Source organism: Typopeltis vanoorti, chromosome 25, assembly GCF_054136105.1.
Source record: "Typopeltis vanoorti isolate ZY-2024b chromosome 25, IOZ_Tvanoo_1.0, whole genome shotgun sequence".
Taxonomy (NCBI): domain Eukaryota; kingdom Metazoa; phylum Arthropoda; class Arachnida; order Uropygi; family Thelyphonidae; genus Typopeltis; species Typopeltis vanoorti.
This window is the reverse complement of record NC_143573.1, coordinates 54,536,082-54,557,998: the sequence shown is the minus strand read 5'-3', so window position 1 is coordinate 54,557,998 and position 21,917 is coordinate 54,536,082. Positions and strand designations below refer to the sequence as shown.

At 37.6% G+C, this 21,917-nt stretch overlaps 1 protein-coding gene across 1 annotated transcript in view; it reads right to left on the bottom strand.

The window, feature by feature from the left end:
* Positions 1-21,917, bottom strand: part of LOC150092754 (short transient receptor potential channel 5-like) — a 235,133-nt gene that overhangs the window by 118,544 nt on the left and 94,672 nt on the right. Inside the window, exon 5 of the mRNA XM_090414270.1 lies at positions 20,171-20,402. Coding sequence (XP_090270396.1) covers positions 20,171-20,402 — 232 coding nt within the window. The remainder of the gene's footprint in view (positions 1-20,170; positions 20,403-21,917) is intronic.

Here is a 21,917-nt window from a genome sequence, read left to right as displayed (position 1 = left end):
CTGGGTACAGCATTTTTTAGCAGCATAGGAAGGGAAAGTGTGGTGGTGGAGTACTGCTTATGATAAGTGATGACCTCTATCCTCTAAGAGTGGAGACTTTGAAAGGCAGTGGCACTAATGATTTTGAAAGCATATGGTGTGAGGTAGAGGTGGGCAAGACAGGATACTTAGTGGGTATGTTGCTACAGACCAAGGGGTACAGAGGGTGGGGACCAGGAGATGCTGAGACAGTAGAGCATGACAAGTGCAAGAAGAATAATTATTATGGAATATTTTAACTACAGTAGTATAAATTGGTGAGAAGAAGATACATGTAGCAATAAGGAAATGGAATTTCTAAAATTCTTGAGGGACACAAGTTGATAATAACTAAGATGAATCTCTCCCACCAGTTGGAGAAAGTGACCATTTGGTTTTGACTTGGATGATGAATAGACATGCAGGAGTATCAAAGAGACGGGATTGTATGTGGAATTATAAAGCAGGTGATTATAATAGTCTTAGACGTCAACTTGGGGAAGTTTCGTGGAGGGAAGAATTGGAAGGCCGGGATATCATTAGTGCTTCGGAAATTGTGAAGGAATATTTGTTAGCAGCAATAGTAAACTGTATTCCATGTATTCCAAACAATATTAAACAGGAACTGCATGCGAAAAATAGGCTATGGAAGAGATATAAGGAGAGAGGTGAAGAGAAGATGCATAAAGAATATAAGACACAGTCGAGGAGAGTGACTATATGGTAAGGAAGGCGAAACTGGAATATGAGAAAAGATCGACCCTTAGATCCAAGGAAAATCCTAGGGAATTTTTTAGTTATGTGGCCAGTAGGAGAAGAAATGACTGTGAAAGAATGACATTGTGGGATAAAAATGGGAATAGAGTGATTCATGCAGAGGACATAGTGGAACTGTTCAATGAACACTTTATTGGAGTATTTCATCCTGGAGGAGTCAATTTGAATACTAGAGGGGTAGGGCAGGTTCGAGGTTCAGAGGTACAGGAGGAGAAGTGTGTTCCACATACTGAGTACTATGGATGTTAATAAAGCTGTGGGACTGGATGGTATTTCATCACAAGTGTTGAGAGAATGTGCTAAGGAACTGACAGTGCCTTTGACCTGGCTTTTCAATGAAAGCCTAGCTGCGGGAAAGATGCCCTTATGCAATGGCACTATCTTACCTTCTTTCTATAGAATGGAAGGAAGGTAAGATAGTGCCATTGCATAAGGGCAGTAGCAGACTGGAAGTGTCTAATTATAGGCCAGTTTGTGTGTCATCAGTAGTTAGTAAGATCTTGGAGAAAGTAGTGAGGGACCATATACAGCATTGGGCAGATGAGGGTAATGTTACCTGTGAGAGTCAACATGGACTTGTTTTAGCAATATGCTAGTCTTTTATGATAAAGTTACCAGAGCATTAGATGAGGGAAAGGCATATACTGCCATTTTCCTAGACTTAGCAAAGGAATCTGACATGGTGCCACATGATAAGCTGATATTCAAGTTGCAACACATGGGTCTGGATGTCAGATTGGTCAACTGTATTTATTCAGGATTGGCTGTCCGATAGGTATCAGAGAGTTGTGTATGGTGGAGCAATATCAAAGAGGCAGAAGGTTACAAGTGGGTTCCACAGGGCTCAGTACTGGGACCCATATGTTTAACCTTTATATCAATGACACTGTCCGTGGATTGCAAGGGATATTCAGTTGTTTGCGGATGAAGAAAAGCTGGGAAGGGTTATTAGTAATAGTGCAGATGTGGTAGCCCTGCAAGAGGATTTGAATAAGCTAGATAGATCGGCTAATGAATGGGGGTGTCAGGTTAAAGCAGCAAAATGTAAGGTCTTGAGGTTTGAGACACATCGATGGTATGTTGCATACTCTATGGGAGGAGTTATACTGGAGGAAGTAGGGGAGACAAGAGTTCTGGGGTCAATGATTGATAGAAATCTGAAATTTAGGGGATATATTGCAAAGGTAGTGAAGGTGACAGAGGACTGCTGCAATAATGAGAAGGACACTGACTTGCAGAGATAAAATGGTTATCATTCTGTTGTATAAGACTCTGATCAGACCACACTTAGACTATTGTTCTCAGATCTGGTCCCCAGGATTTGAAGGAGATAAATTAACTGGAAAGGATACAACGGCGAATAACAAAGATGGTGTCAGGACTGTACAATGTTAGTTATGAGGATCGGCTGAGGGAGTGTGGACTGCAGAATTTGGTGGATAGAAGAAGAAGAGGTGATATGATTGAGACTTTTAAACTGTTGAGACGTGGTTACATTGTTGACCCTGGGGAGTTCTCTTGCTTGGTTGAACAGCAGTAAGGAGTTATGACAAGGGGCCGTGAGAGCAAGAACAGTCAATGTGTTTAAGGAGTGGTATGATAGACTTTGTGTTTCCTAGGAGGGACCTCATTCGATGAGTCTTGATTCTTAGAAAGGACCTCCCACGATGAGTCTTTTGTCTCCATGGAGGCCTGCGTAATAATAATAATAATAATGAATGTCATTATCTAATTTGAGATCACCATCACACACATTGAAGTAGCTTGAAAAAATTGCACATTTGGTCTGTATACTAGGATTTCTGATTTTATAAAAATTAAAAATAAATAAATATCATGGAATGCTATTATTATAAGTGAAATATGGATCAATAAGAATAATATCCTGATAGGAATAGAAATGCAAGGATATAATGTGATGTGAAGAAAGAAAGGACAAGAATGGGAGAGGGAGTAATGCTGAAATAGCAGAGGAATTATGTCCACACAAAATGGAGATGCAAGATGTAAATAGTGACAATGGTTTTGAGTTCATATGGTGTGAGGTGAAGATTGACAGGAAGAGATATTTATTCAGATGCTGCTATAGGTCAGGGAATATCGAGGATGGTGATGAAGAAATGTATAAACAATTTGGGTTAATGAATATGGGAATGGTGATTATTATTGATTTTACTTATGGAAGTATAGATTGGAATGAAGAGATATCATTTGGGAATAAGGAAAATGAATTTTTTCAATTATTGATAGACAACTATCTTAGGTAGTATGAAAAAATGAGAATGTGAGGATCAAGAGTTTTAGATGTGATCATTTCATCAGAGGATGTAATTGTGAGTGGGGTTTCACACTTCCCTCCAGTTTGTCGCAGTAATCATGAAGTGATCACATAGATTGTGGTTACTCGTATGAAGACTTCTGTGAGGAAAGGATACATGTGGAACTAGAATGCTGGTGATTATGATAATCTTAAGCAACAGATTGGATCTATAACAAGTAATAAGAAGGTAAGCAGGAGGGTAATAAATGCTATGTGGGAAGTGCCCAAGAGCTATTTCACAACATCAATGTGTGAATGTATTCTGTAGGTCAAAATGCTGAATAAGGTAGCTGTTAAATGGATGGATGAATGGATGGATTCAGCAGAAAATATGGAAGAAGAAGAGGAAGATACTATTGAGGCAGCACAAGATCAATAATGGTAATAATTAGTTGCAAGAGGAATATAAAGAGCAAGGGTGGAAGGTGACTCAGTCAGTAAGGACAGCAAAAGTGCAGTATGAGCAGAAATTAGAAAATCTGGTCAAGATAAACCCTAAAAAAATTTTCAGGTATGTGTCAAGCAGAAGGAGGAATGATTACAGTATGATAACATAAATGAATAAAGATGATGGAACAGCAACTGATACAGAGGACACACACTTAGTTGAGGTATTCAGTGAACAATTTATCACAGTGTTTTACTCCCATCAGTGTGAAATCACGAGTAGTTAAACTGTAGAAGAAATAAGAGAGGATGACTTAATTGTGAGTGAGGAGGTGACGTATGAGGAATCAAATAAGCTTGATGTCAATAAAGCAATAGGATTTGATGACATATCACAATGTGTCTTACGGGAACTTTCAGGGTGTTGGCAGTAGCATTGGCAAGCCAGTTTAATAAGATTCTTACAACAGCACAGGTCAGAAGACAGTGGAAAGATGGAAAATTGTTCCACTGTATAGAGGTAGTGATAAGGTTGTGGATACCATTTATAGGCCAATAAATGGTATCCTGTATATTTGGAGTTGTAGTTAGGATATTCAAGAGATTAGTAGTAAGAACTAGAATATAAAAATAGGTTGATAAGAGTAGTATTTTCTGTAATTATCAGCATGAGTTTGTTAAAGGGAACTCATGTTTTACAAACTTGTTTATACACTTTAACAAGAGGATAACCTGTACACCCCTTGAGGGTACATGGCAGGAATTTGATGATGATGATGATGTGATGACAAGAGGATAAGTGCATTAGACAGCGAAGATGCTTTTCAGTGGTATTTTCAGTATTAACTGCATCTTTGGATTCACTATTTTCTGATATTAAATTATTCACAAATAAGACAAAAATCAATTGTTTTAATTTGACAAGTTTTGTAAAAAAACTTGTTTCACTTCATCAAGAAATAGCAGAAATAAATTAAAAAAACCACAAAGTAATAATAGTTTCTAGTGAAGAATATTTGAAAATGTTTAAACAATGGAAAGTGTGCATTTGCTGTTATGCTGGCTGCTGGTTTGCTATATATTGCTGGTAGATACAAGTGTATTGTGATGGATTAAGGAGACCAGATTTGATGCAAAATCATCCGGTTTTTTTTTGTTATACTCTAGAGGATGTTCATCATTTCAGCTGATTCTTGGAGTAAAAGGTAATGCTCTTGAGTAAAAGCAGTAATCAATGTGGAGCATTTTTTCATGAAACTATTTGAAATAAAACAATTTATTTTTGACTTTGAAAGTTTATTTTTCACTTGGTTAGACTATAATAAATTTAGTTTAATCCTTTATCCAAGTGTGAGCAAACAAAGTTTGCGCCTGACTTCAGGACTATAGAAGTTTTGGCAACTCCTATAGGTCCTATAGGAGTTGCCAAAAGGTGTGCCACCTTTTTATTAAATTACTCTTGATTCAGAGAAAGATGTTGAAAGTTGATAATAAAAAGGTGGCACACTTTTTGGCAACTCCTATAGGTAAAGATGACCTCGCTAATCCTTCTGCCTGGTATCTCCTCTTCTAGGCCTGGCTCCCACTGAAGAGACTTCAATAAAGGTCGAAACTAGTCTGGATAGTGGCCCTTCCCTTAATGCATAACATTATACATATCTGCAAGGAGATGTGTTTTGCATTATGGGAGATACTGAGATAGGAGTGATGTTAGCTTGGTCCACCTTTGCTACGAGTTGCCCGGTGTTGTATTACCTTACCTCAGTCCTGAAGATATTTTCAGGCACAACCTTTGTTTGCTCACACTTAAAGGATTAAACTAAATTTATTATAGTCTAACCAAGTGAAAAATAAACTTTCAAGAAGTTTCTCTAAATCCAGAATAATTTAATAAAAAGGTGGCACACTTTTTGGCAACTCCTATAGGTAAGGATGACCTCGCTAATGCTTCTGCCTGGTATCTCCACTTCTGGGCCTGGCTCCCACTGAAGAGACCTCAATAAAGGTCGAAACTAGTCTGGGTAGTGGTCCTTCCCTTAATGCATAACATTATACATATCTGCAAGGAGATGTGTTTTGCATTATGGGAGATACAGAGATAGGAGTGATGGTAGCTTGGTCCACCTTTGCTACAAGTTGCCCGGTGTTATACTACCTTATCCCAGTCCTGAAGATATTTTCAGGTGCAAACTTTGTTTGCTCACACTTGGATAAAGGATTAAACTAAATTTATTATTTTTGACTTCTTTATGAGTTGAAATGTTAGTAATGCTCCTGAGTAAAAGCCAGTAATAAATGTGGGGCATTTTTTCATGAAACTAGGTGAATTAAAACAATTTATTTTTCACTTCTTTGTGAGTTGAAATGTCAGTACTGCTCTTAAGTAAAAGTCAGTAATGAATGTGGAGCATTTTTTCATGAAACTAGATTTGAATTAAAACAATTTCTTTTTGACTTCTTTGTGAGTGGTTTAATACTAAAAATAGTGATTTTAACATGTTCTTTCTCCACAAAAGTTACACAATGAGACACATTTTGCAAAAGCTTTTCATAGATAGCTACAGAACAAGCTGTTAAATTAAAACAGATGAGATAACAATTGGATTGGTAACTGGCTGTCAGATAGATATCAAAAAGTTGTATATGGGAGTGTAGTATCCCAATAATGACTTTCTGTAACAGGAACGTCACTAGTGGTGTGCTGCAGGAGTCTGTATTTGGGCTGTTCTTGTTCAACTTGCATATTGGACGGATTTCACTGGTAATATGCGACTGTTTGCAGATGATCCAAAAATAAGTAAAACAATGAGGAGTTCAGCAGATGTTATGGCCTTACATCAGGAATTGAATTGATTGTATCAATGGGGCAGGTAAGTGAAACTTTCAGTTCAGTGTTGCAATTGTAAAGTTCTGAAATTATTATTATTATTTACATGGGCACTCCATGGTCAAAAGATTCATTGCAGGATACCCACTCTATTCATTAACACAATACCTATCATACATCTCCTTAAACCTACTCACTGTTGTGGTGCTCACAACTGCCTCTAGCAATCCATTCCACTCACTCACCACATTCCAAGAAAAGAACCTAGTCTGCACACCCTTACTAACCACACTCTTAGACAGTTTCCAAGTGTGACCCCTTGTTTTCCCCCCTATTCATCATGTATTGAAAAATTTCTTCTGTGTCAATCTTATAAGGTCCCTTCAGTAATTCGTAGTAAACAGTACGTGGTAGTAGCAGCAGCAGTTAGTAGTAAATTTAGTAAGCAATGATGGGATACAAAGTATACAGTGGGAAAACTTTGATGGAGACGAGAGATCTAGAGTAGTGATGGGCATGGAAATGAAGTTCAGGAGCCATATTGCACAAGTTGTGAAGCTGTGGCATCAAATAATGGCAATGATACAGAGGATCTTCACATAAAGAAATAAAGAAGTTATGGTTCCACTGTATAAATTCTCAATCCGGCCTCGTATGGATTATTGTGCACAGATTTGGTCAACTCGTTTTCATGGTCTTTGTAATGTGGGGTATGAAGATAGACTGAAGGAATGTAATTTGCAAAGCCTCGTGAATTAGGAGGAGGAGAGGGGATATTACTGAGACATATAAGTTAGAGATGGTTATTATCAGGTTAACATGGAAGAAATTTTTCATGGAATGGGAGAAGGGGCAGAACAAGAGGCCATCTCTGGAAACTGTATGGGAGTGTAAGGGAGGGTGTTAGGGAAGAACAGGTACTTTGCAAGATGAGTGCAATGCATTACTTAAGAGTGTATTATGAATGTGGACACACTGAATGAGTTTAAAGCACAGTTTGATGAACTCTGTGTGTGTGTGTGTGTGTGTGTGTGTGTGTGTGTGTGTGTGTGTGTGTGTGTGTGTGTGTGTGTGTGTGTGTGTGTGTGTGTGTGTGTGTGTGTGTGTGTGTGCTGACTGCTATGACGCTCTGACAACACGAATGTCTGATGTTAATAATAATAATAATAACACCTCCCCCCACTAGTGCATTAAAAAGCAGATTTTAATCAACTATTATATTCTTTTATACATAATAATTCCCTTCCACAAAAAGTTGTTAACCTCAAGTACATTACTTCGATGGATGGACTAAGGACTTTTTTTTTCTTTATTGATTTTTAGTTTTTGAATCTATTCATTTTTTACCTAATCCAGAAACCCTGCTTTAGAGATCAAACATGGAACACTTTTCTTACTCCAGTAAGAAAAGTGTTCTCACATGGCAAAGAAATTCATCTCTTATCTAAAAGACAATCACAAATCCCATGCTACAGTAGAATTCAAACCTCTAGTCTGTTGGTTGGAGAACGGATATGCTAACCACTTGGCCCACCAAGTGGTTCCAATCTTATGACATTGGTTTTGATACCAATAGGCCTCCTGGTCAGGTGGTATCTCTCCAGCTGTGTTCAAAATTTATATCCCAGAATTAATACCAATCATGTATAACTTGTGGAAAGTTTATTTTTCACTTGGTTAGACTATAATAAATTTAGTTTAATCCTTTGTCTAAGTGTGAGCAAACAAAGTTTGCACCTGAAAATATCTTCAGGACTGAATATGGTGTTGTACTACCTTACCGGGATAAGATAAGTGTTGTAAGGTAAGTGTTGTACTGCCTTACGGTAAGGTAGTACAACACCATATTCAGTCCTGAAGATATTTTCAGGCGCAAACTTTGTTTGCTCACACTTGGACAAAGGATTAAACTAAATTTCTTACATGCATAACTTATATAAACTGTCATATTCATTTGGAATCAACCTAACAGAATGGAAGCAAACTATTATCCAGCATGTACCTAAAAAGGGATATAAAACAGAACTTCTTCACTTCCTGAAGTGACATACTTCTGGGATATGCTGCTCTTGATATGCTTCTGGGATATCAAGAGCAGCCACATTAGCTTCTCCAGATCTTTGTGAGTAAGGTTATTGAGGTCCATCAGTTAATGATTACTAATATGGATTCTGCCATTCTAAAGCAGACATCCTCAATAACCTTACTCACCTTTGGAAAGATCTGAAGAAACTATTGTGGCCACTCTTGATATCCTCCCAGAGGAATTTAATTGTTTCTGGCATCAAGACCTGCTCACCAAGCTTCCATCTTATGGTATTCCCTCCTGCATTTTGCAACTGGATTGCCAAATTCCACTCTGGTCATTCATTCATTCCTTTATATTTTCTAATAACATTCTCTAATCAGATTTATTTATCACTTCTAAAGTTCCATGGATATTTTCTTTTGCTGATGCTCCCTCTCCTTTACATCAATGACCTACTCTCTAAATTAAAATCCTATTCATAGTTTTGCTGATGACAGTACTGCTCATTTCTCTTCTTCATTCGAGAAACCCTGCAGTGTTCAAATGACTGAACTTCAAGATCTACCATAACCAATGTCTTAAACACTAGTCTTCTCACCTCAAGACAACTTGATCTTAGAGGGTAAAGACAATTTGGTGAATTTCAATGCTACTAAAACAAAATCCTGTGTTTCACCCATAAGAAAGTTCCTACTTCACTCCCTCTTAATTTTAATAATATTCCAATATTCTTCGCATTACTCCCCCCCCCCCCATATTGGGCTGATTTTTGCATCTAGCTACTAAAAATTCTGGCATTCCTTTTTGTTCAAACTTCTCTCCTATTCAACTCCCAACGCTTCATAAATCTCAAATCTGACCAACCTTAGAATACTATTCTGACATTAAGATATGCACCTGAAACTACCTAAGAATTCTTGACTGTTTGTAGAAGTGGGTAATCTGCCTAATAGGTGACCACCATTCCTATTTTTCCAGAGTACAACCTTCCTCCTTGCTTTTCAAGAAACTCATCAACTGATTACTTCTTTCTCCATAATTACTTAAGCATGGTAAAGCTGTGCTGAAGATCACGTAACCTCTATGAAGGTTCAATAAAAGAATAAAGAAACCAGATTGTCTGTTTTTTCTTCTTCTTCTTCATCTCATCCGTTTGGTGATGGGTTGAGTCCTCTTTGTACAATCTGTCTCCAAATGGTTCTATTTCTAGTCTTTTCGAACACAGAAGTAAAGCTGAGGAATTCGCCTCATTCTTTTAAGGATCTGAGCCAACTTTTCCTCGGTCTTCCAGGTGGACACTGTTTTCCTATTCTTCCATTTAGCATGATGTTGGGAAGTCTGTGAGGAGGCATTTTCTGGACATGGTTGAATCATCAGAGCTGCAGCTGAAGAATAATGTCTGTGAGGTTGTCCTGGTAGTTGAGATCTTGCTTTACTTGTTCTGTCGTTTTATGTTCAGTCTCGTCTAGTGTATTTTGTTTATTTTTCTTAAGAACTTCCCCTTGAATGCACTTAATTTCAGTAATTCCTTCTTAGTGATTGGCCATTACTCACTTCCATATGTTGCTGTAGGGATGATCGTGGCTTTGAATAGTCTGATTTTAAGATGTTTCGAGAGTTTGTTATTGTTCCATATTTTGTTTAATTTATTCAAGTTTGACCATCCAAAGTTATTATTATTATTCAGGCCTCCAAGGAGTCAAAAGACTCATCGAGGGAGGTCCTTTCTAAGACATAAAGTCTGTCAAGACTCATCGAGGGGAGGTCCCCCCTGAGAAACACAAAGTTTATCATACCACTCCTTAAACCCACTGACCGTTCTCGCTCCCACCACTCCATCAGGCAATGCATTCCACGGCTCAACCACCCTCCACACAAAGAAACCACTCCTTACCCTCTTGCTCACAGTTTCCTTTCGTAACTTCCAGGGATGGCCTCTTGTCATCACTCCTTCCTGCTGATCAACCAAGCGAAAGCACTCCCCAGTGTCAACCCTGTAACTACCTCTCAACAGTTTAAAAGTCTCAATCATATCACCTCTCCTTCTTCTATCCACCAAACTCTGCAGTCCACATTCTCTCAGCCGATCCTCATAACTATCCTTGTACAGTCCTGAAACCATCTTTGTCATCCGTCTTTGTATCCTTTCCACAGTTAATTTATCCCCTTCAAATCCTGGGGACCAAATCTGAGAACAATAGTCCAAGTGTGGTCTGATCAGAGACTTATACAACGGAATGATAACCCTCTTATCTCTGCAGGTCAGTGTCCTTCTCATAATAGCAGCAATCCTCTGTGTTAGCTTCACCACCTTTGCAATATGTCCCCTAAACTTCAGGTTTTTATCAATCATCAACCCCAGATCTCTTGTCTCCCCTACTTCCTCCAGTATAACTCCTCCCATAGAGTATGCAGCATCCCATCGATGTTTCCCAAACCTCAAGACCTTACATTTTGCTGCATTAAACTGACACCCCCATTCATTTGCCCATCTATCTAGCTTATTTAAATCCTCTTGCAGGGCTACCACATCTGCACTATTACTAATAATCCTTCCAAGCTTCGCATCATCTGCAAACAACTGAATATCCCCCTGCAATCCACTGGCTATGTCATTGATATAAAGGTTAAACAATATAGGTCCTAGTACTGAGCACTGTGGGACCCCACTTGTAACCCTCTGCCTCCTGGAAACTGCTCCACCATACACAACTCTCTGATACCTATCAGACAGCCAATCCTGAACTGACATCCAGACCCATGTGCTGCAACTTAAATATCAGCTTATCATGTGGCACCCTGTCAAATGCCTTCGCCAAGTCTAAGAAAATTGCAGTATATGCCTTTCCCTCATCTAATGCTCTTGTAACTTTATTATAAAAGGCTAGCATATTGCTAAAACAAGAGCGTCCTTTCACAAATCCATGTTGATTCTCACAGATAACATTACCCTCATCTGCCCAATGCTGTACACGGTCCCTCACTACTTTCTCCAAGATCTTAACAACTACTGATGACACACAGACTGGCCTATAATTAGACACTTCCAGTCTGTTACCACCCTTATGCAATGGCACTATCTTACCTTCCTTCCATTCCCTGGGCACCTTTGCCAAAGCCAGACTTTCATTGAAAAGCCACGTTAAAGGTATTGTCAATTCCCTAGCACATTCTCTCAAAACTCGTGGCGAAATACCATCCAGTCCCACAGCTTTACTGACATCCAGAGTACTCAGTATCTGAAACACACTCTCCTCCTGTACCTCCAGACCTCGTACCAGTCCTCTCCCTCTAGCATTAAAACTGACTCCTCTAGGATGAAATACTCCAATAAAGTGTTCATTGAACAATTCCACTATGTCCTCTACATCAGTCACTCTATTCCCATTTCTATCCCACAATATCATTCTTCCACAGTCATTTCTCCTCCTACTGGCCACATAGCTAAAAAATTACCTAGGATTTTCTTTGGATCTTAGGGCCAATCTCCTCTCATATTCCAGTTTCGCTTTCCTTACCACACGAGTCACTCTTCTGGCCTGTGTCTTATATTCCTCATGCATCTCTTCACCTGTCTCCTTATATCTCTTCCATAGCCTCTTTTTCGCATGCAATTCCTGTTTAATATTGTTTGTCATCCACTTTACTCCAAATTGCGCCCTCTTCTTCACTCGTGGTATACAACTTACCATTGCTGATAACAAATATTCTTTCACAATTTCCCACGCACTGGTGATATCCCTGCCTTCCAATTCCTCCCTCCATGAAACTTCCCGAAGTTGACGTCTAAGACTATTATAATCACCTGCCTTATAATTCCACATAAGTTCCCGTCTCTTTGATACTCCTGCATGTCTATTCATTTTCCAAGTCAAAACCATATGGTGACTCTCTCCAACTGGTGGGAGAGACGTCAACTCAGTTATTATCAACTCTTCTGATGCTATAACCAAATCCAAAATTTTTGAACCTCTTGTTCCCTCTGTTACATGTTGCCTAAGACATTTGTCCCTCAAGAATTCTAGAAATTCCATTCCCCTATTGCTACATGCATCTTCCTCTTTCCAATTTATACTACTGAAGTTAAAATCTCCCATAACAATCATTCTTCTTGCACTTGCCAAACTTAGCTGTCTAAACATCTCCTGGTCCCCATCCTCTGTGCTCCTGGGTCTGTAGCAACACCCCACTAAATATCCTGTCTTGCCTACCTCTACCTCACACCATACGCTCTCAAAATCATTTGTCTCACTACCTTCCAAATTCTGCACTCTTAGAGGACATAGGTCATTACTTATCATAAGCAGCACCCCACCACCACGCTTTCCCCTCCTATCCTGGCGAAAAATGCTATACCCAGCGACTTCTATTGCTGTTTTTATATCCCCTTCTGTCAACCACGTCTCAGTGATCGCAATAATTTTTGGCCAGGCTGATGCTATCTGTGCCACCAATTCCTCTCCCTTATTCCGGATTCTCCTGGCATTAGTATACAGCATATAAATGCCATTGTTTCTATACCCAGCATTATCCCTTCTAGACTCCACTGGGCTCAGTCTTACCTGACATTGTCTCCCTTCTCCCAAGTATCCATTCCCACAAGAGGCCACCCCTGCTATCATCCTCCCTGGGACACACTGACTCGTTCAGAACAGCAATCTCTCCAGATGCCTACGTCCTTCCTCATTCAAATGTAAACGGTCTCTCGCAAACAACTCCTCTCTTTCCTCAAACGCACTCCAAGCATCCACATATACCAGTCCTCTCTTGTCACACATTCTCGCTATTATGCCATTCAATATCACCGCTCTTCTGCTCAGCTCATCATTATCATACCTAGGCAACACGCACACTATTTTTCCTCTCTCTGTCTTCTTCCGTACAGTCTCAAGCAAAAATCTCATATCTCTCGCTGCCCGACTTACATTACCACTCAAGTCATTCGTTCCTACCATCACAATCATCTCATCCACCCTTTCACTTCTCTTAATTGCCATAGCCACCCTTTCTATTGTTCCTCCTGGCAAACACTCCTCACGCATCCTATCCTGAACACCACGGATCATTGAGTCGCCATACATTATACCTCTTACCATTCCCTCGCTCCTATTGTTTCCATTCTCTCCTCTTCTTTCATTCCCATACCTCTCTCTTCTACTGTTTCCATTCTCTCCTCTTCTAGCACTCCCATACATCTCTCTCATTCCCTCCGTCCTACTGTTTCCATTTTCTCCACTTCTAGCACTTCCATATCCCTCTCTCATTCTGTCTCTCCTACTACTGTTTCCATCCGCTCGTCTTCTAGCATTCCCATACCTCTCTCTCATTCCATCTCTCCTACCGTTTCCATTCTCTCCTCTTCTAGCACTTCCATATCTCTCTCTCATTCCGTCTCTCCTACTGTTTCCATCCTCTCGTCTGCTAGCATTCCCATACCTCTCTCTCATTCCCTCTCTTCTACTGTTTCCAATCTCTCCTCTTCTAGCACCCCCATACCTCTCACTCATACTCCTTAAATTCTCTCTCTCTCCTACTCTGATTCGCCTTGCATTCATCTCTTCCATTCTCCTAATCTTATCTTTCATACTTCTGCTCTCATTCACTAGACATTCCACCTTCTCTTTCAACTCATCTATCTCCCTCTGCTGGTCAGTCACTCTTAATCTAAATTCACTCTCCCAAACAAAACCATCTCCTAAACTTCCACAGTCACTCACACCTTCCACACTATCAACCATTATTTTCTCATTCTCTCCTATCATACTACTTGTCTTCCTACATTCATTCTCCGTTCCTGGAGCAACAAAGTCGGATATCGATATATCTAATGTACTTATTTCCTCCAACTGCCTGCATTTTGCGCACATACACTCTCCACTCTCTTTAACAAACCACATATGTAATTCCTTAGAAGCATACATGCCGCAAGTACTGCATGCCACAAAGTCCCTTATGATATTGCTAATAATTGAGTTCTTAAATGGCGGAGGACTTGGCGTTACGCCACTTGCGACTGCTGCTGAATCCACCATCATTCCTTACTGCCGAGTAGCGTAATCCTTAATAATTATTCAATTAATAAATAAGAGGGGAAAAAAGTACAAACATCAGAACATTTAAGTACTAATATAATTAAATAAAATGAAATATAACTAAATACAGTAACTTAGCTTCGTTTTGTCTTCCACTGTTACGCATTCGATTCAGACGGTACCAACATATATTATATCGCGACAGCAACTAACTTCCGAAAAACAACCACTGAAGTACACTCGTATTCAGAGAAACAATTCAGCACTCAAAAACGTAGAAAAACGGGGAAAAAAACGGACTATTCACCAATTAAAAATCACTTTCTTCTGCCGTTTTACTGTTTCAGTGCTGTCTAAATTGTGTAATGGTTCTTCCTAAGTAGACAAAGGATTTTACTTCTTCTAGATTTTGGTTCTCCAGGGTTATTGAGATGTTCTCAACTTCTCTTCCTATTTTCATTATTTTGGTCTTTCTGCTGTTGATCCTAAAATTTATATGCTTCATTTAAAAGATGGATTGTTTTTTCTAATTGTAGCTTGGATACTGCCAGGATTACCATATCATCTGCATATTTGATGTGGTTGATGTTTCTTCCATTCATATTTATCCCTGGTTCATTGGAGATTTCTTTGCATTTTAAGTATATGTTGAATAACTGCAGTGATAGTGGGCAGCCCTGATGACCCCTTTTTTTATCTTAAATTCTTCTGTTTTTATATTATTAAATTTGATGAGTGCTTTTTGTCTTTGTAAAAGTTTGAAATGAAAGTCAACAGTTCAGAGTCTATTGATTTAGTGTTCAGGATACTGATCAATTTCTCTCTCTATGGAATCGAAGGCTTCTTTAAAGTCAATGACGCTGTCTTCTGTTTTTATATTATTATATTTGATGAGTGCTTTTTGTCTTTGTAAAAGTTTGAAATGAAGGTCAACAGTTCAGAATCTATTGATTTAGTGTTCAGGATACTGATCAATTTCTCTCTCTCTATGGAATCGAAGGCTTCTTTAAAGTCAATGACGCTCGCTGCAGTACAGTTGTAGATTGTGTTCCCAGCACATTTCTGCTATAGTATTAAGTGTGAAGATTTGATCAATTGAGGATCTGAAGCTAGCTTATTTCTCCTCGACGGTTTCTTCCATTAATTTATGCATTTATTAATTTATTTTCGTTTTCATAGTCATTAATTTATTTTCACTTGAATTATACAAAACTGCATACATAAATGCATCAATTAATGGAGACTGTCTGTTTACACATACAAATTACACATTACAAATTCATTCATTCCAATCCCTTTCAGGAATGACTGATGAATGTTCTATGAATTATTTTTCTCCACTAGATTCTATCCTCTGCCAGACTTGAAATTTGTTGGAATGAGGCCAGGATCAATAGGATCTTCAGAACTTCACTGCACTGTCTTCATATTCCTAGTTTTCATGTGCCTCAATCGCTTCCAACTAGTCTGTAAAGAAGAATGTAAGGTAGTCTTTCTTGGTGGCATGTAGTCTATTAAAGATATTATCAGTGTAGCCTAACTCTTCACTAACTTTATTATTATTATTATTATTGTATATGCACAGTTATAGAGTCGAAAGACTCATTGCAGGAAACCAAGCTATTGACACAATCTACCATACCTCTCCTTGAACCCATTAATAGACAAACTGCACATAAATGACACTGGAAACCTGTTCCATACATTCACAACTCCCCAACAGAAAAATCTAGTAGTCACACTCCTATTAACCATGCCTTTAGTCAACTTTCAGGGATGACCTCTTCTTTTACCCCCTCTATCCAAATGCTCAAACATTTTCCCAGCATCCATCCTGTAAGTAAGTTAAATGTTTCTATCATACCCACTCTATTTTGCCAATCAATCAACTTCTGCAATCCACATACCCTCAATCTAAACTCACAGGGAACATTTCACAGACCACTCACCATCTTGGTCGCTTATCTCTGAATTATCTCAACTACTTCCTCATACACAAGAAATGCAGGAGACCAGATATGGAAATATCAAGGCCTTATAAAGTGGAAAAACAATGTCCTTATCTTGACTTGCTAGTGTTCTCCAACAGCCAAGTTATCTTATGAGCTACATTAGCAACTTTAATCATATATCATCTAAACTTCGACTCTCTGTCTGCTACCACCCTTAAAGCCTTGGCTTAATCTATTTCTTGCAGTACAGTTCCATCAATGTGGTACACAGCTTGTAATCTATTTATCCCAAAATGTATAACTTTACATTTCTCAAAATTAAACTGACATCAGTTAACTTTTGCCCATACTGACAGTCTATTTAAATCATCCTGCAAGCGCTCCACATCAAATTGATTAAATATTACTCTACAAATTTTGCATCATTAGCAAACATGTGAATATATTCTTTCAGATTATTTCCTATATCATTTATGTACAAATTAAACAGTAGTGGTCCTAGCACATAACCTTGTAGCACACTGCTAGTGACCTGCTTTCTCCTGAATTCTGCTCTTCCATATACCACTTTTTGATATCTGTCCAGCAGCCACCCTCTTATCCACATAAGCAGTGTCATATCCATCTTCATTTATTCTAATTTCATAATGCAGTTCCATTTGGTATTCTGTGAAATACTTTTGCAAAATGCAGAAGAATCATTGTGAAGCCTTCTCCTTCATCCATTGTAGCTGTCGCTCTATTATAAAAAGTTAATAGATTAGTAATGCATGACCATCCCTTTACAAAGCCATGCTTCACCTCACAGAGTATGCACTAATTCCTGAATTCTCTTTCTGACCAATTTTTCAGGACTTTTATACCATCATTTCTGAGATACTGATTGGTCTATAATTTTCTACTGCATTCCTAGAACCTCCCATATGCAAAGGAATTATTTTTGCCCTCTTTCAGAACTGAGAAAGTTCTGAAAGAGTGTAGATGTAGTAGCCCTTCAAGAGGATTTGAATAAACTATTCAGATGGGCAATTGAATGGGGTGTTGGTTTAATGCAGAAAATGTAAGGTCTTGAGATTTGGGACACATCGAGGGTATGCTGCATACTCTATTGGAGGAGATATACTGGAGGAAGCAGGAGAGACAAGAGATCTGGGAGTTGATGATTGATAGAAACCTGAAATTCAAGGGACATATTGCAAAGGTGGTGAAGGTAAATTGGGCAAAAGAATGGGGATATGAGTTAAATGTTGCAAAATGTAAGGTTTTATTGGAAAACAAAGATGGGATGCAGAATTTCTGCTTGGTGAGGATATATCGTCAGAGGCAGAGGAAATAAGAATTCTGGGGTGAGTAAGGATCTGAAATTTAAGGGACACACAGCCAAAATTGTGAAGACAACAGAAAAGCTTCTGGGGATGATGCTGAAAGACACTGCCTTGTAGAAGTAAGGAGATTCTTGTTTCATTGTATAAGACTTTGATTAGGCTAAACACGAACTATTGTGCCCAGATTTGGTGACCTAGTTTTTCAGAAGGATGAAGAGATGTTGTAAAGGGTCCAGAGGTGACTAAGGTAGTTTCTAACCTCTAGAATGTCAAGTATGAGGAAAGGTTAAGAAGATGCAATTTGCAGAGTCTGGTGGACAGGAGTAAGAGGAGAGATATGATAGAGACTTACAAGTTAGTAATGGGTTGTTATAGGATCAATGCTGGAAATGTTCTACAGAAAATAGTGGGAGATCAGGGGAGAACCAGAGGTCATCCCTGGAAGGTGTATAAGCTTCCAGGGATGACCTCTGGTTCTTTTCAATCTGCTTATTGCCATAATTTTTGTCTCATTGAGATTTATCTCCAAGTTAAATTTAGAGATTACAAATCATTGATTTTAGGTTCATTGAATTACTGGCTATCAGAACAATATCATTTGCATATTTTAAGTGGGTGGTGTTTCTTGCATTGATAGTTACTCCCAGGCAATTCTCCAAGGATTCCCTAACCACTTTTCCAAGGAACAGGTTGATAAAAGTAAAGGGGGGGGGAACCCTGAAGAAGCCCTTCCCAAGATGGAATTTTAGTTGTTTCAGTATTCCAGAATTTAACTATTGCTATGTGTTTTCATATCATTTTCTGATTATACTGATAAAGAATTGTTTTAATCTTTTTTTTTTGTGTGTGTGTGTGTGTGTGTGTGTGTGCCTTTCCATCATATAGTGTCTGTCTATGAACAAAATACTTGTTTGTATTCTATAAAGCATACAAAAAAGTTTTTTTTTCCTTATCTGGGTCTCTATACAATAAAGATTGCATCACTGGTTCCTCTGATTTCTAAACCCTATATTTGCTCTTTTTCCATTACTTCATAAAATATCTTGTAAGTATGGCTCAGAAAGGATATCAGTCTACAGTTGTTTCATTTTCTTTTATCACTGTTTTATATATTGGGACAATTTTACTGCATCTCTAATCATCAGGGGTTTCCTCTTTTTCTAATATTAGGCTGTATAAATAGTTCAGGTATGGTATAGCGCCTTCTCCTCCTTCCACCCACAGTTCTTTTGGGATGCCATACAGTCCTTTTTTTGGGTGCCTTTTCATTCACAGTTTATTCTTCTAGAATTTTTGTTTTGGCTTCTGTTTGATCTATTTGTACTGCATAACAGGAGGTACTCTTATTTTTGAATAATTGTGAAAAGTGCTTTGTCCAGATTGTTTCTATTCCTATAAGGTTTCCTGTCACTTTTTCTCCATTAAGCATAGTTCTCTGGGATAAGAGGAGCAACTCTTTGCAAAATTGGTTGATGTTTTGTAAAAGGTACTGGTACAATTTTTTTTTCAATGCATCTTTACATTCTTCTGCATTTTCATTCAGCAAATGATTCTTTCTTTCTCTGCATTTTCTATCTACTTATTTCTCATGTAAATTATAAGAAATCCTTTTTTATATAGTTACATGGTGATCAGCATTATTTTTAAAACTTATGGAGACAACTGCTATGCTATAGTAAAACTTAAATGTTTAATATAAATCAAAATAATTACACATTTTGACCTTCATATCAAGGTCATTAACACTACTAGCCTGCCTGCCTGACTTCTAATGATGGCACTTTTTAGCCATAACATAACTTGAATTCTCCAGCAAAATCTCAATTTAACACTCTAAGCAATAATTTCAGCTGTTATTTCATGTATTAGCTACCATCAATACTGTTTGTGTTCTATTGGTAATAAACAGGCCATTTAATTTACAGAAATTTAGAAATTAACATTTCTCCTCTGTCATTCATTTCTCCTATTATAAACTTTCCCATAACACGTAAAAATCTGAAAATGGCCCAACTTTTGCATTAAAATCTGAGATTATCGGGATATCTCTCGTTTATATCATCTATCTCCTCTTGCAATTGTTTTAAAAAATCTGTATATTTTACTTCATCAGGAGGAAATGGTCAGGTTAATGGCATTAACCTGATACACAATTTCAATCTAAAAGTTATTTTATTTTGTTTTTAAGTCTTAAGGATAGAATTCTTGAAGAGATGAATCTTATATAGATGATGGTATTTAAGAAATTTTTTCTGATTATAACTGCAATTCCTTCTCTGTGCTACTGATCTGTTATTCCAGATTAGTACATTCATCTTTCACTTAGGTCTATCTGTTATTCCAGATTAGTACATTCATCTTTCACTTAGGTCTAGCATACATATTACAAATACAGTTCATTCGATCATAGTATGAAATGCTACAGGGATAGTTAGCCAATGCATGCAACATAGACAAAATGATATAGAAACAAACTAATGGGAAACTGCAAAATATAACTTGCCTGTAATGGACCAAGCTCTGAACTCTGCTGAAAAAAACATGCTATACGACCAGATGCTAAAATACTTCCAATGGCAAACAACCCTTCATGAAGAAGGGTAGCATCAAAGCTTTTCCAGTATTTTCTTTCAATAGGATGCTTATGGTACATGTTGTCATGCTGAACATCAAACCAAGATTTCATCCAAAACAGAAAAGTTAGGAGAAATATACATATAGTCATTATGTCATACCTAATTAATAACAAATAAAAGCAATTGTCAGAATTGAATATATATAAATACCAATTCACTAATATCTTTCTTTAAAAAAAAATTTTTTTTTTTCAAGGAATACACAGGTTTTATAATGATAAACGTTAAGAAAAATTACACAGTTTAGAAATCATACACAAAATGATTCAACAAATTCAGCAATACTTTATTTTGTGAAAGTACAAATGAAATAAAAGCAAACTGCTTCATTCTTCGATGTATCTGAAATATACAATGTGTAACATTTTATATTTGAGATACAATGTGTAACACATTGTAGCACTATGACAAAAATTTCTGATCTGACTGTAAGAAACAGTATGTTACGTAATAGAGAATTTACTATGAAAATTCAGAATTCAGAATCTCCAACAGAGGTCACTCCATTTTTGAGTTTTGCAGATTACTTACTCAATATTTATTTCTGATCATAAAAGATAAAAAGGCTACAATTGAACTTTTAAGGGCATATAGACCCAAGATCTAAATGGACAATGTTTATTTTATTTCTTCTTAAACTCATTTTACTTCCACTTGCAATTCAATTCAATTTGTTCACTCACTACAAAAACTGCATTGCATCCTTCCATACCACACTCTTCCTCTTTCAGAAGTGAAAACTTGCAATCTCAATTTCCAGTCATGCCATAACAAACTGCTTGTGCATTTATGTATAAAATTCCTTTATAGAGATGTTATGATGCCATTGTATAAGGCCCTGGATCAGACCTCACACGGATTGTGCACAGATTTGGTCACCGGGCAAAGCCTTGTGAAAAGGAGGAAAGGGGGGGGGATATGATTGAGACACATAAGCTAGTCAGGTTGTTGTCATGGAAGAGATTTTTCACAGAATGGAGGGGGAATAGAACAAGAGGCCATTGCTGGAAATTGTATAAGGAAACCGTGAGGAGAGGATTGAGGAGGAGGTTCTTTGCATAGAGAGTAGTTGGTGAGTGATATGCATTGCTTGAGTGGGTTGTGAATGTAGACACATTGAATCAATTTAAAGCATGGTTGGATGAGAATTGTGTGCAATAGTGTGTACCTCCTATGATGGGTCTCTGACTCCATGGAGGTCAGATGTTAATAATAACTAGAATAATAATAATAAATTATAGAATAATAATAATAAATTATAGAATAATAATAATAAATTATAGAATAATAATAATAACTTATAGGTGTCTAACATATTTTCTTTTATCTTTTATTTTCTTCTTTCATTTTATTTATTTATTTATTTATTTTATATTTTTAATGTTATTTATTCTTTTATTATTATATCTGATCTCATATAGAGGTAACAGGTTTTTTTCTCCCAGAAACACTGGTTTTTCATCCTGCATACAGACAAATCAGCCTTAAGAAAACACACAATTTATAGACAAAAAGTACTAGTGGTGGCAGTGGGTAGTAGATGGTGTTAGTTGCAGTTTGCTGTAGTTGGCAGATTAAGTGGTGGAGACAGAGAGCTGTAGAGTAGGTGCCCTC